The 14,270-nt window shown below is 35.3% G+C and overlaps 1 protein-coding gene across 1 annotated transcript; it reads right to left on the reverse strand.

Annotated features, from left to right (window-relative positions):
* Positions 1-274: 274 nt before the first annotated feature.
* Positions 275-11,491, reverse strand: LOC118026203 (uncharacterized protein C10orf67, mitochondrial-like; the record flags this gene model as incomplete). Its single annotated transcript, XM_035028958.1, has 4 exons — positions 275-454; positions 1,734-1,808; positions 3,281-3,424; positions 11,371-11,491. Coding segments are annotated over 4 exons (403 nt in total), but the record flags the coding sequence as incomplete, so codon positions are not given.
* Between the last annotated feature and the right edge of the window lie 2,779 nt (positions 11,492-14,270).

The following is a 14,270-nucleotide window of genomic DNA, read 5'->3' on the forward strand; positions in this document are numbered from 1 at the left end:
TTCCAAGAGGAAGAGAATGAAGTTGCAAGGCTTCTTTTGACCTAACCTCTGAATTGGTGCTGCGTCACCTTCTATACCTAGGAGCAAGGCACCGAGACCAGCCCAGATTCAAGGAGGGAGAATTAGGCTCCACCTCTGTGTGGGAGAGGAGCAAGGTAACACAGCAGGTGAGAAAGATAGGGTCACAGCACTTTTGGAATCACAACTGGCACAGAGTCACAGAGACTGTTGTCAGAGCAGTAGGTCCTGGAATATTTTCAGCTGGAAACTACTGAACCAGCAGCTTGAACACTAGGAGGGGTATTATCTCATGAAATGAAAGGGCCAGAGGCAGGGCAAGTCCAGAATTATTTAGTTGTTCAGTGATGTTCATCAAGGCCCCCAGTGCTTACTATCTTTCCACCCTGCTACCTTTAGCACATCCAAAACATCTCAGTCCTTGGTTGTAGGTCGGCTGCAGCAAGTCCAAGCATCAGGAGACAACAATGTCAAACAAAGAAAAAAGAAGGATATTTATTCCCACAAAGCTCTTTATTTTTTTTTTAAGATTTTATTCATTTATTTGAGAGAGAGCATGAGAGAGAGAGCACAAGCAGGGAGAGCAGCAGAGGGAGAAGCAGACCCCCTGCTGAGCAAGGAGCCCAATGTGGGACTCAATCCCAGTACCCTGAGATCACGACCTGAGCCGAAGGCAGCCATTTAACCTACTGAGCCATGCAGGTGCCCCCCACAAAGCTCTTTAAGTGACAAAGAATAACCTCCTCCCCAAACCTCACAGCCAGCTTAGCTTCAGGTCACATTGGTCAGGCACCTGACCTTGCCTATGTTCACACCATATCTGAAAAGGAAGCAGGGAAAGAAAGGATCTAGCATTGTGGCTTCATAGTAAGAAGCACTTCTGCTAATAAGAAAAAGGAGGAAGGAGAATCACTGTTGAGTCACCAGTATCTGCCACAAATACAGGTAACTATCCTTTCACTTAGCAATTATTAGCTGATTGCTAATCATGCATCAGGCACAGCACTAAGAGGCAGGCAGAGCAATGAATAAGACAGACAACATCCCTGCCCTCATAAAGCTTACAGTCTGGCATGGAACAGAACATGTAACAGGCAATTACATAATTAAATACAAACGTGATAAATGCTATGAAAAGAAGTATGCAATCAATGCACAATTTGCTATAATAAAAAATATTTCTTCCCAGAGGTTTATTGAAATGAAAGACAAGAATACAGTTATAAAATCTAAAAGAAGCACAAGGTCCTTAGTAAGCCTAAAAAGGTAATCATTGAAAACTATGAATGCTCCCATTGTGTAGGAGAGTGAAGCACCATATATGGCAGATAGACATGTCCTCATCAGTAGAAGAGTTACTCCACCAAGGGTCAGAGACAGTTCATTGGGATTTACAGCAATCGCAATGAACTCTCTGAGACTATCTGACCTTCTATCCAACTGCATGCTCACCAAACAGACTTCGTCACTTACCTGGACACCAGACTGGAATTTTCCAGTCTCTGCAAATCTATATCTGTCACAATAAAATGTTATTTTGGTCGATTTAACATGAGTGTGAACAGTCTTAGGCCTGATCCCTTTTCAGTGACCTGAAAACTGAGCAGACAGATCTTCAAAGCCAAAAACACAGACTGGGAACCCCCAGTGAGCCCCACTCTGTGCATTCGCAGGATGGGAAGCTGGCCTTGCCCATGACAGCACTAAAAACCCACCTTATACATTCCTTTGATAACAGCTATGGCATCAGCCAACTGCTGATTGTAGCATTTTCTTATGATGTCCTCATTCTGCAAACCAAAAATAAGTACAATGAACACCATACTGAATTTCCAAATATGACTCTCTCACCCTACTAAAGGACTCAGTATAAAACCATCATTCAGATCATCACAAATCTTGTGAAAACTCCAATTTGTAATCATTTCTCCAACACTATAGCTATTACACTGCATTCAATTTTTTAAAAAGATTTATTTATTTATTTTTGAGGGAGAGAGAGCACGCACATGAAAGATTACATGCATGTGAGCAGGGGGAGGGGCAGAGGAGAGGGAGACAGAGCGTCTCAAGAAGACTGCAGGCTGAGCCCAGAGCCCAACACAGGACTCGATCTCATGACCCTGAGATCGTGACCTGAGCCGAAATCAAGTCAGCCACCCAACTGACTGAGCCACCCAGGTACTCCACACTGCATTCAATTTTTACTTAACTATAAGCAATAGAGAGCTCAAATGGATAAAATAAATATAGATAATTTGAACATTTTATTTCACTTTACATATTTAAGTCTTTTTACTGTCTTCCTAGAACTGCTCTTAAAAATAGTAAAACCTATTTGTAATTCATATCCTCTCCTGGTCCTTGTACCTTTTGAATGGGATATGCTCATAAAAAGAAATCTAGAGCCACTAATCCATAAAACAGAGTCATTTTCTGATTAATCAAATCAGTTGACCATTGTTTTGGATAACAATGGAGTGCAAACAACAATTAGGCTTTAGTCAGACAGAACTGGATTTCAGTATTATTGTGCCACTTTCAATCTGTCTGACCTGAAGCAGGTTACTTAACCTTGGCATCTCAGTTTCCTTATCTGTAGATCAGGAATAATCGGGTTTCATTTAAGCATTGTTGAGGGACTTATGGAGGAAACACATTTAAAAGGCTTATAGTGGTTCTCAGAATGGTGGAGTCAATAGAAGATGAGGGGTGTGTGTGTGTGTGTGTGTGTGTGTGTGTGTATTATAACTGAGGAAAAGCAGTCCCTATTCTTAATGACAGATAAATATGCTAACCTGACCAAAGAATTTAGGAAATTCCTTGAAGCAGCTGAGTTTTCAAGCCTTTGGCCCTTACAGAAATAATAAGTACAAATAATATCTTATAAAATTGTGCGTAAGAGCCAGATCTCAAGCATCAAACTGTCTGGCCAGGAAAATAAACTCTGCTGTTTAACTGGTGGCCTTGAGCAAGTTAATTAAACTTCCTGGGCTTCAATTTCCTCATCTGTAAAAGAGAGATAATAATTGCACCTACTTCATGAAGTTAGTGTGAGGATTAGATTAATTTGCATACAGAGTACTTACAAAGTTCCTGATACAAAGGAAAGCTATTATATGGATTAGCTATTACATGAGACACAACATATGCAAATTAAATTGCCCCCCACACTAGTTGCTAAATTCAAAACTGTAGTACATACCTATCTAAGCACAAGATCAATCCACATATAAAACAAAGGAAATGAGAGAACTTGTACCTCTTGATAATGTTTTTCGATTGTTAGGATCCTGTCATGTAGAGCAGTGAAGAGATTGAAAGACTCTTCTTTAAGACTGTCCTCAAATTTCAACTGAAGAAATTGTTTGAGGAACCCAAAATCCACTTGAAGAGATCTAATAATCTGAAAAATGGAAAAACATACATTATTGAAGAGAGTAAGGGCACTCTGTGTAAAGATTCTAGTACATTGCCTGGTTCTGGGTGTAGAAAAGCAAATTTTGATACGTCTCTTTGGCATACTGATTATTTTAGGCTGATTATTTTTAAGAAACTGCAAACGCAGGAGAAGCTCCAAAACTGAGTAGAAGTTACCCTTTTATAAGAGACATTTACATTTAGAAGGGAAAGCTCCACTTGTAAGGGTGCCTTCCCTAGCTATACCAGCAAGAAGGGGATGAGTTAAAATCTCTAGAAACTCTTATGCAGATTTAAACCTGCATAACCATCATATCCTTGTTTATTGTGCTTTTCCTCATAACCTCGCTTAACTGCTCCCCTCCTCCCCCAACATCATCTTTTGTCTTTAGTTGAAGGTGGTATTTAAGGCCATTTCAGAGAGTTACTCAGTTTTCCTGGGTCTCTCACTTGTATTCAGGAGGTGTACATGTTACTGAATTGTTTTTCTCCTGCTAATCTGTCTCCTGTCAATTTGATTCTTAGATCAACTAGAAGAATGTTGAAAGGTAAAGAAAAAATTTTTCCTCCCCAACATGGGCATATGACCTGGAATGTAGTTAGGGGCCTGTCCTGCTTTTTAAGAATACCTCTGGAATATGGTATACATTGGAGAACTCCAGTTAATCTGCTAAATTAATATATGCTAATGGAGTAAGGGAGAGAAGGTTCTTGGTCATTTCTTCCCATCCAGGATAAAATACCTGGGTTAACAACAACCCTTTATCATACCTCCAAAAGGTATAGTTCAAGATGCGGATGTTAAATCAGAAAAGATAGGCAAAAATCAACATTTGTTGTGAATTTACTAGCCAAGCAAACCAGCATGTTGACTAAGAATCATTTCTGATCATCAAAACATATAATGTGTTTTTGTCTCCCATCATCTATTTAAAATGTATTCACTAGGCAATCTTCCTCTGCCCTGAATGGAAACTCTAATCAATTCCAGGGCCTTTCTGCTCATTCTTGGGAATAGAAAATCCTACTGTCACTCAAAACACAGCCTCAAAGTGGCATTTAGAATATTATTACCATGAGTTAAACACATTCAAAGTAAGACTGGGAGATCATTGCTACTCCTTCCTCAGCCCCTATGAATATAGAGCTTTTTTTTCTTCTTCCGACTGTTGGGGGTCCTCTGTTGTTTTAGATCATTCTACTGGATAGGGCCCAGAATGACTCCATGATGATGCACTTTCTCTCTCTCTTTCTCTTTCATAGGCCACATATGGTCCATAGGAAACAATCACACATTCCTCACCCCAACAACTTTGGAAGTATAGAATGATCCCAACTTAGCAACTCCATCTTCCTAGTTTCCTTAAGCATGGATCAGCACCAGTCCTCTGTGTTTTCCAAAAGCAGCAAACGTACTTCAGGTTCCATACAAGCCTGCTTTACTAGCTTTGAGTTAAGGAAGATCGTTTCTGGTACCTCTTCCCCTATAAAGAGCATGGTAATAGCGCTTTCTCAATCAGTAATTTTTCCTCTGCACCTCCTGACTCTTTTTTTATTATCCTTGATCTATTTCAAAAGCTAAGAGTCATTGATCTGATATGCAACATTCCTTTTGCAAATCCTGCAAATGGGATCTAACTCAAATTCACTTTGGAATTTTATACCTGGTGTACTAGCATCCTGGAAAGAATTTCATTTTAGTATCCTGAAACTATAGATAAGATTTTATTTTGCAGATGAGGATAATAAGACTTCAAGTGGTTAATGACTATCTAATGCAACATTGCATGACCAGTAATGGAAGGCCCAGATTTAAACAGTTATGACTGACTCATAGCCCTATTTCTTTATATCATGTTGTCAACTCACAAAGGGTACTATGTTGACAAGTCATTTTTAAAAAATATTTGAAAGCAAGTGAAGTCTTAAGGAATTCCTTAAATTCCAGGAACAGGCAGAGATGACTTTGCCTTAAGAAGACCCAGTCCTGTATGGACTGCATGTTCTGAGGAAGGAAGGCACAGAAATCCTGTATGGTCAAACAAACTCCACTGGATCTAAGACTCCCACAGATCACTATAAACTCTAGATAAAATAGGAACAAAACACAATCATTATTCTGGAGAATAAACAGAAGCAGGAGAATCCAGGAGGGGATTCAAAAATTGGAGGAAGGAACTGATGCAAGGAGAGATGCCTGCTGCGGTGGCTGTGTTCGGTGACCTCACAAGGCAGCCAAAACTCAAATAGAAATCATTGGCCTTTATGGTCTGAATAATAAAGGGACAGAGCAACCACAGATGCTGGATGTGATTGTGTGGGCTTCCTAAAAAGAAAAAAACCAAAGAGAAGGAGTGCAAAATCTGTATATAAACTCAGAACAAACCTCTGGGTGATCCCCAAAACACACATACATAGAACAGACTGTAAGCAGCCCAAGGAGATTTGGGCTGTCAACGAAGAGACATTTGCAGTTTGAATCCAAACAAGTTTATTATGTGCTAAAACAAAGATATCAACAGTCTTCAGGAGAATATGTACATAAATATCAGAAGCCAGAACATAACACTCACAATACCCAAGATATAATTCAAAATACCTGATTAAAAAAGAAAAAAAAAAAAAACAGGAAAATGTGATTCAGTCCCAAGAAAAAACATCATTGAGACCAAGACCAGTATTACCCAAATGTTGGAATTATTAGGCAATGATTTTTAAAGCAGCTATTATAACTATGCAGGAGGAAGTAAGGAATATATATGCTTATAACAAATGGGGAAAAAATAGGCAATAAAGAAAACAAACAGAAATTCACGAGTTGAAAACTAAAATGTCTGAAATTAAAAATTCACTGGAAGAGTTTAATAGAAGAATAAGGATGATGGGAGAAAAGCATGTGAACTTGAAGATAAATCAGTAGAACAAAAGAAAGAAAATGTTTATTTTATTTATTTATTTATTTATTAAAAATTTTATTTATCTATTTGACAGAGAGAGAGACAGCAAGAGAGGGAACACAAGCAGGGGGAGTGGGAAAGGGAGAAGCAGGCCCCCCACAGAGCAGGGAGCCCAATGAGGGGCTTGATCCCAGGACCCGGGGATCACGACCTGAGCTTAAGGCAGATGCCCAACGACTGAGCCACCCAGGCGCCCCAAAAATAATTTTTAAAAATTTAATAAGTGAACAGAAATTGGGGACATATAAGTCCATAATCAGAGGTATAACATGCAAGTAACTGGAGTTGCAGAAGGAGAGGATACAAAGAGTAGGGTAGAAAAAAAATATTTGAAGATATAATGGCCAAAAAGCTCCCAAATGTGGTGAAAAACAAAGATTCAAGATGCTGAACAAACCTCATGCAGGATAAATACATATGAACCACACCTAGGTACATAATAATTCAACTGCTGAAAACCAAAGATAAAAAGAAAATCTTTTTTTTTTTTTTCTTAAGTAAGCTCTATACCCAACGTGGGGCTTGAACTCATGACCTCAAGATCAAGAGTGGCATGCTCTACTGACTGAGGCAGCCAGGCACCTCCAAAAGAAAATCTTGAAAGCAGACAGAAAAGAAAACAAGTACATACAGAGGAATAACTTTTGGGATGATTAAAGTTTTCTTATTAGAAACCAAGGAAGTCAGAAGAGCTATGCTACAGTGAAAAGAAAAAAAAAAATACTTATCAATCTAGAATTCTATAATCAATGCAACATTTTAAATAAAGAAAACTATGAGAATTTATTGCCTTGACTGAGAATTGCTAAAGAAATTTCTTCAGGGTAAAAAGAAATATTACAGGCTGGAAACTTAGATTTTCAGGAAAGAATGAAGAGCATTGGAAATAGTACATATCCAAATAAATATAATGGATTGGTTTTTCCTCTTATTTGTGTAAGATATATAAGAATGTTTAAAGCAAACATCATTTGTGTAAGATATATAAGAATGTTTAAAGCAAAGCTGAGTGTATAATGTATGTAGATGTAACACATATGATAACCCTGGCATAAAGGACAGGGGAGGGTGGTAAATGGATCTATACAATTGCAAGGGTATTACATGTTATGTGAGGTTGTACAATACTACCACTAAGTAGACCATGCTCTTTGCTGAAAGAAGAATCAAGGGATCTTTAGGAAGAATGAAAATTAAACTCGAAAATAAGTAAGAGATATAGGAAGTAATGGTGAGAAAGAAATTAGTGAATGTGAGCAAATCAAAACAAATATTAACTGTATAAAATAATGATATGAATAGGTAACTACAAAAATATTAGAAAAAGAGGTAGAACTGACATACTTGAGAATAATAATATGTAAGATAGGGGGTGATTATAGATAAAGGTAGTAGGTTTCTTGCATTATTTGACAGAAATTAGAAATTCTGGCTACATGCAGACACTGTAAAACCAAGTGCACATGTTCAAACTGGAGGCAACCATTAAAAGAATAAAGATATCATGATTAACTTATTTCCCAGTAGAGGAGAGAATAGGTACTAAAGAAAGTTTATCAATCCAATGAAAAGTAGGGAGGTAGGAAAAAAGAAGTATAAAAGAAGAAGAAGCTAAAGAGAAATTACAGAATAAGTTGGCAGAAAAATAAAAACATATTAGTAATCACAACTAATATTAAGAGAATAAACTAGTTGTTGAAAAAGATTATAAGATTGGATGTTTTCTAAACCTACTATCTATAATCTGTAAAAGTTATACCTAAAATGCAACACAGAAATGAGGTCAGTGTAAGAACGAGAAAGATTTACCAGGCAAACACTATACCAAAGAATGTTGATATAAGGATATTAGCATTGAACAGAATGGCAAAATATATATATTCACATACATATATATACACACATACACATATACATATATATATGCATATACACTCTCAACTAGTAACAAATGAAAATTATTTTTAATTTCTTATATCCAGGGCACAATGACAAAGACTGACCTCACACGAAGCCTTGGTACAAGTTGCAAACACCAAATAATTTGTCTCACAAAGAATTTTCACTGATAACAGAGGACTGAATTTAAAAACCAACAACATAACAATAACTAAAAAGCATACTTGGAAAATGTTAGAGCATTTCAATCTAATACTAATAAATATTAAAAGCATTAACTAATAAAAATAATTAGTATTACAAATACTAATAAAAATGCTACATTTCAAAATTTGTGGGGTGAAGGTAAAGAAGTAATTTGTGGGAAATATAAGCCTGTAAATGCTTATAAAAGAAAAGAGGGGGTCACAAAAATAATGATCTATAGGCATTGTAGCTGACAACCACTATCCATTACACTGGTTCTTCCTTACTGAGAGGACTAGGACTTTGTCCAGACAGAAATATGTCCAACTAAAATGCTCACTACTCTAGAACTCCTCCCAGTTAAGGTGGTCAAGTTAAGGCCAATGATAAATAAGCTGGGGTTTTCTATAGAAAGTTCCTGCTTTCCTATCATGGTCACCACCACCAGCCCTCCCTACTTCTCTCATAGTCTCCGTCCTGTATGAAATGCAGATGGAGGCTGGAAGTGTAGCAGCCATCTTGCTACTGTGAGGTCAGAAATATGAAAGCAAAAGCCATGCACTAATAACAGAGATTGAAAAAGATAAAACAAGTCTGGTATATAGATGACAACAGAGAGCTACTGCCTCAACTACAGATGTCTAATTCTAAGTGACTTCTTATTTGATTAAGCCAATATAGTTGCATTTTCTAAAAATAGAGCTTTATGACATCCTAACTGATACTGAGAGCCAACTCAAGGAATCAGAAAAAGAAAACAAAGTGAACACAAAATAGTAGAATAAATTAAAAAATAAAGATAAGAAATTTATGAACTAGAAATAAAGATATGATAGAGAGGATTAACAAATGTAAAAGTTGGGTCTCTGAAAAAAAATAATGAAATAGATAAAACTGCCAACATTCACCTAGAAAAAAAAGAAGAGGTATGCACACAATATTAGCTTTTTATTTTTTAATATTAAAATTTAAAAAAATAGGAAACTACAGACACAATAAAGATTTAAAAATAAGACAGTCAACAATATGCCAATAATTTGAAAACTTGACAAAATAAATACTTTTATAGAAAAACATAATGTCAAAACTGACCCAAGAGGATTTAAGAGAACCTTAATATATCCATAACAAGATAAAAATAGCAATAAAAATAAGCACATACAGTTTTGCAAGCAAGTTCTAACAAATACTGAAGAGATAGATAATTCCAACCTCATGCCAACTATTCCAGAGAAGAGACTAAGGAACATCTTCCAACTTATTCTATGAAATACTATGACCTTGGTACTGAGATTGAACAACAATAGTAGAAGAAGAAAAGAAAATTATAGGACAGTCTCTTATGAATATGAATGGAAAACAATCATTAGTAGAATTATACAAATGATGCAGAAAACAGAAGGAAATATTATAGTCCCGTTGGGTTCATTCCAGGCTTACTGTTCAAAAGTCAATTTTCACATCATCACATAAAGAAAAAAACCATATGACTCAATAGATCCATGAAAAGCATTCAAATCCCATCATTCATTATATTTTTTAGATGCCTTTCATCAATTAAAAATAGAGGAAACACCCTTAATCTGATATAAGCATAAGAATTTGGTTCAGCTGGATTTTAAAAATCCAAATAACAAAAGCACAAAAGAGAAATAAGTTTATTTCTCTTTCACTAGAAATTGAGTGGCAATCAGGGGTGCAAATGACCTAAGATCCTTCTATCTTATCACTATACTGTATACTGCCTCAAAATCAGGGCACAAATGGTAGCATCCGTGTTCTAGGCACAGAAATAAGGAAAGGAAGGGAGGGAAGGAGGGAGTGAGGAAAGGAGGAAGGGAGGAAGGGAGAAGAGGAGGAGGAAGTGAAGTAGCAAACAGTAAGTGCACGGTGAGCTGTTTCTTAAAGAAGGTTCCCAAAGCTGCCACATAATATTTTAATCTAATTCTACTACCAGAACTTGGTCATTTGGACATGCCCAGTTGCAAAGAAATAAAGTTATAAAACTTTTCTGAAGGTATTACTAGAAAAGGCAACAAACTGGCAAGTATGTAAGAAAAGAGACACCTCCAAAAGTTACTAGTGGGGGTGTAAACTGGTACAATCTCCGTGCAGAGCAATTTGGCAATATCCTTCAAAATGACTAATGCATACATCTTATGACTCAGAAATTCCACTTTGAAGTTTATGCCACAGATTGGCTGGCCTCTGAATATGTACAGAATTCTTCATCACGGTAGAAGATTTGAAACATCCAAAATGTCCATTATTAGGGGAATAGCTAAATAAATGATGTACATTTTATGATGGATAGATACACTTGTGAAAATGACGAGGACACTACCAATATGGGATGATTTTCAAGTTATACTGTTAAGTGAAAAAACAGAAACAAAGTACACGAGAGTATTTATAGTAGTATGCTATCCAGTGTGACAGTTTTATTGATTAGGGATTTTAATAACTCTTGATATCCGAGGTGTATGAAATGTTCTGTTTCTTTACAATCAAAGAAGATCCAAAGGAAATATGATGGAAAGTCAAGATTTGACAAAGCTGTATGGTGGGTAACACAGTGATTCATTATATTACTCTCCACATTTTTCTACAATCCAAAAGTATTTCATAATTTCTAAAAAGTAGCATAAATAGAAAATTCCAAAGAGAGTAAAAACATACTTCACTAAACTGGTTAACATATATAAGCATGATATAAATATAAACAGTAGTTGATACAAATTATTTTTAAAAACACGACCGTCGTCCAATTCAGCTTATAAAAGACGCTAAGATTAAAATTTTTAGTCATTTCAACTCTGCGAAGGAAAGAGACATGAAGGCAAACAATACCCAAAATAATCTCAGAAGTTTGAAAACAAATCCAATTTACCCGTATTAGCTTTTCTGTAGATGAACTCAACTCTTTTAGTGGCAGAATTTCACTGTAATCTGTTTGAGTAGCATGATCTGTGCAGAAAAAGCCAATCTTCAAATCATCTGAAATACTAAGTCTGGAGAAAAAAAAATGGAGAGTAAAAGTGCCAAGAAGTGCCACAGCCATCTGGTGACCACAAGTGGGGCCAGCCAAAGGGCAACGCCAGTACATAGATGATGAGTTTTTAAAAAAAATCAGAAATAATTTTGACTACCAACTTTGTTTAGCCATTGACTCAGCTAGCTCTAAAACCTGTCATACCTCTGGCCTTCCTGCAGTGTCATATAATAAATGCACCAATTGGTGAGAGCGTCTGTCAGTCAGAGCTGAAAGCATGCTGATATCCTAGCTATGTGACATTATGTAAATTACTTAATCTTTCTGTGCCTTAGTTTCCTCTTATGAAAAATAATAGTGCCTATTTCATAGAGTTATTGTCAGGATTATTGTGTTAATATCTAGAAGTACTTTGAATGATGCATGTCACTTAGTAAGCCCTCAAGAAATGTTACCTGGTTTTGGTGCTGTGGTGGTACTTGTTACTATCAACTACTGTGTTCTGAAGTATATTTTTTCATCTGGTTTGGAAAAAACTTTTGAAGTATAGTAATATTCAACCAAGAAAGACTAAGTTTAAATTTATAAAATTTTTAACACTTAATATGATGATTTTTCAATTAACCCCACTCAATTTTCAACTAAGCTTCTACACACTCTTTAATATCATAGTGATGACAGATCTCATCAGTAGCATTATCCAGATGGGGAGGAAACAGCAGTAATATTGTATATCTCAGTTTCAACTAACATTTCTGGTGTTTTTCCACAGAAAATTATATTTTAGATTTGCTCTAATTTCATTTTAGGAGCCTATATATATTTTTTCTCACTACCAGAGTACTGTTAGAAGAGGCAATCTCCTTGGATCCTGAGTGTCCCTGCACATTCTTTGTGCATATGCCAAGAATGCAAAATCCTGACCACTCTTTCCACAGGCCATTCCTCAGAATTGTGTTTGCAGTGAGCAGCCTTAAAGGATGAGGTAATGCCTTTCTTCTGCCAAGAAGCAGGCTGATAATCTTTACTAGGAAAGTGGTGAGCTCAGGGATCACTTCCTTTAATGCAACACACTGTGTATATAGGTATCTAGGATGGGTCTTTACTGTCACCCTCATGGCCCTGAGGGGGCATGGCAAATCAACACAAATAAATATGAGGGTCTGGATACTGTTTTTGCAATGGTGATAAAGTCCTTTGTCTCTGACCCAGGAGTCTTGTGTCTTCTGCAAATGGCCATGAAACAAGCAAACTTGTTAGCTTGTAAGTAGGGTAAGATCTCAAACACTGCAGAGTCCTGACCCATAAAATCCTCTCAATAAATGCTTGTTGTATTGAAAATTTTTTAATTTTAATTTTATTTTTTTTAAGTTTTTTATTTATTTAAGTAATCCCTACACCAAACATGGGGCTCAAACTCATGATCCCGAGATCAAGAGTTGCAAGCTCTTCTGACTGAGCCAGCCAGGCATCCTGAATCGAAATTTTTAAGACTAAGATATAGTAATTAACTAAAATCTAATAAATAAACTAAAAAGATCATCAATATTTAAAAATTTGTCTACCTAAAATTTGTAACCATTTTTGAAAATCATATGTGAAAACCACCACTAAATTATAATTATGTTAAAATTAAGTATGATATTGGACTACACTATAGAAATGGATGAATCATATGATCAATTATGATAAAAATTTTAAAACAATGTTTTAAAGCAGTTTATAAGAAATAAGAGAAAACCAATTTTTAAGTGGTGATGACATAATTTCAGGGAAAATGTTTTTGATACTTTTCAAGGATGACAACTATTATCGATGACAAATTGTACATGTGGCAGGTTTTTTTCTAGAACATGTGTTTTATAAATTTTACAGAAATTCTCTTTCTTATACATTTGGAAATCTTTTAAAACATGAAATAAAAATAAAATCCTTATACCTTCAAACAAGTGTCCCACAAAATATAGACAATAAAAGTTTCCTAAAATTACTATAAGCCTCCAAATTTTTGTCTTTTTAATCTACCATTCCCATGATTCCTAGAGGTATCTTACTAAAACTCAGGTTGTTTTACTCTCCTGCTATAAAGACTTTGATAGCCTTCCTTTGTCCAACAGAATTAAATTCAGTCTTCTTATTCTGACCTCCAAAATATGGGTGCAAACTCCTTGTCTGAGCTTCATGCATTTAACAAAGAATGACTGGGTAGCTAATGTTTGCCAGGCACTGTTTCTTGCACCAAAGATAACAGGAGTGGACAAGTCAAAGTCTTTGTTCTCATGGAACTTACATTCTAAAGGGAGAGACAACTAGTAAACAAGTAAACAAAAATATGTTATATAAAAATTATATTATAAATAAACTATTGATTTATTTTATAATTTTATATTTTAGTTATTAATATTTATTTATAAATATAATTATATTATTATTTATAAATTATTTATAAATATTTATTCACATAAATTTTACATAAATTTATATACATTTATAAATATTCATTTATACATATCTATTAATAATTTATTATAAATTATTTTTGTAAATTATAAATTATAAATAAAAATATATTATGTAAAAATATGAGGCAGTGGTAAACTCATCTCTCATTACATATACCTGATGTACCATACTTACCTATTAAATGTTCTCAAAATATATCTACCTGGGCAGTACCTTCAGTCTAAGATACAGTCGTCCCACAGTTCTGCTTACTAAAACCATATGTAGTCACTTTCTTTTTTTTTATTTTATTTATTTATTTATTTATTTATTTATTTTTAAGATTCTATTTATTT

The sequence above is a fragment of the Mirounga leonina genome, unplaced genomic scaffold, assembly GCF_011800145.1.
Source record: "Mirounga leonina isolate KUSES-001 unplaced genomic scaffold, KU_Mleo_1.0 Mir_223094, whole genome shotgun sequence".
NCBI classification, from domain to species: domain Eukaryota; kingdom Metazoa; phylum Chordata; class Mammalia; order Carnivora; family Phocidae; genus Mirounga; species Mirounga leonina.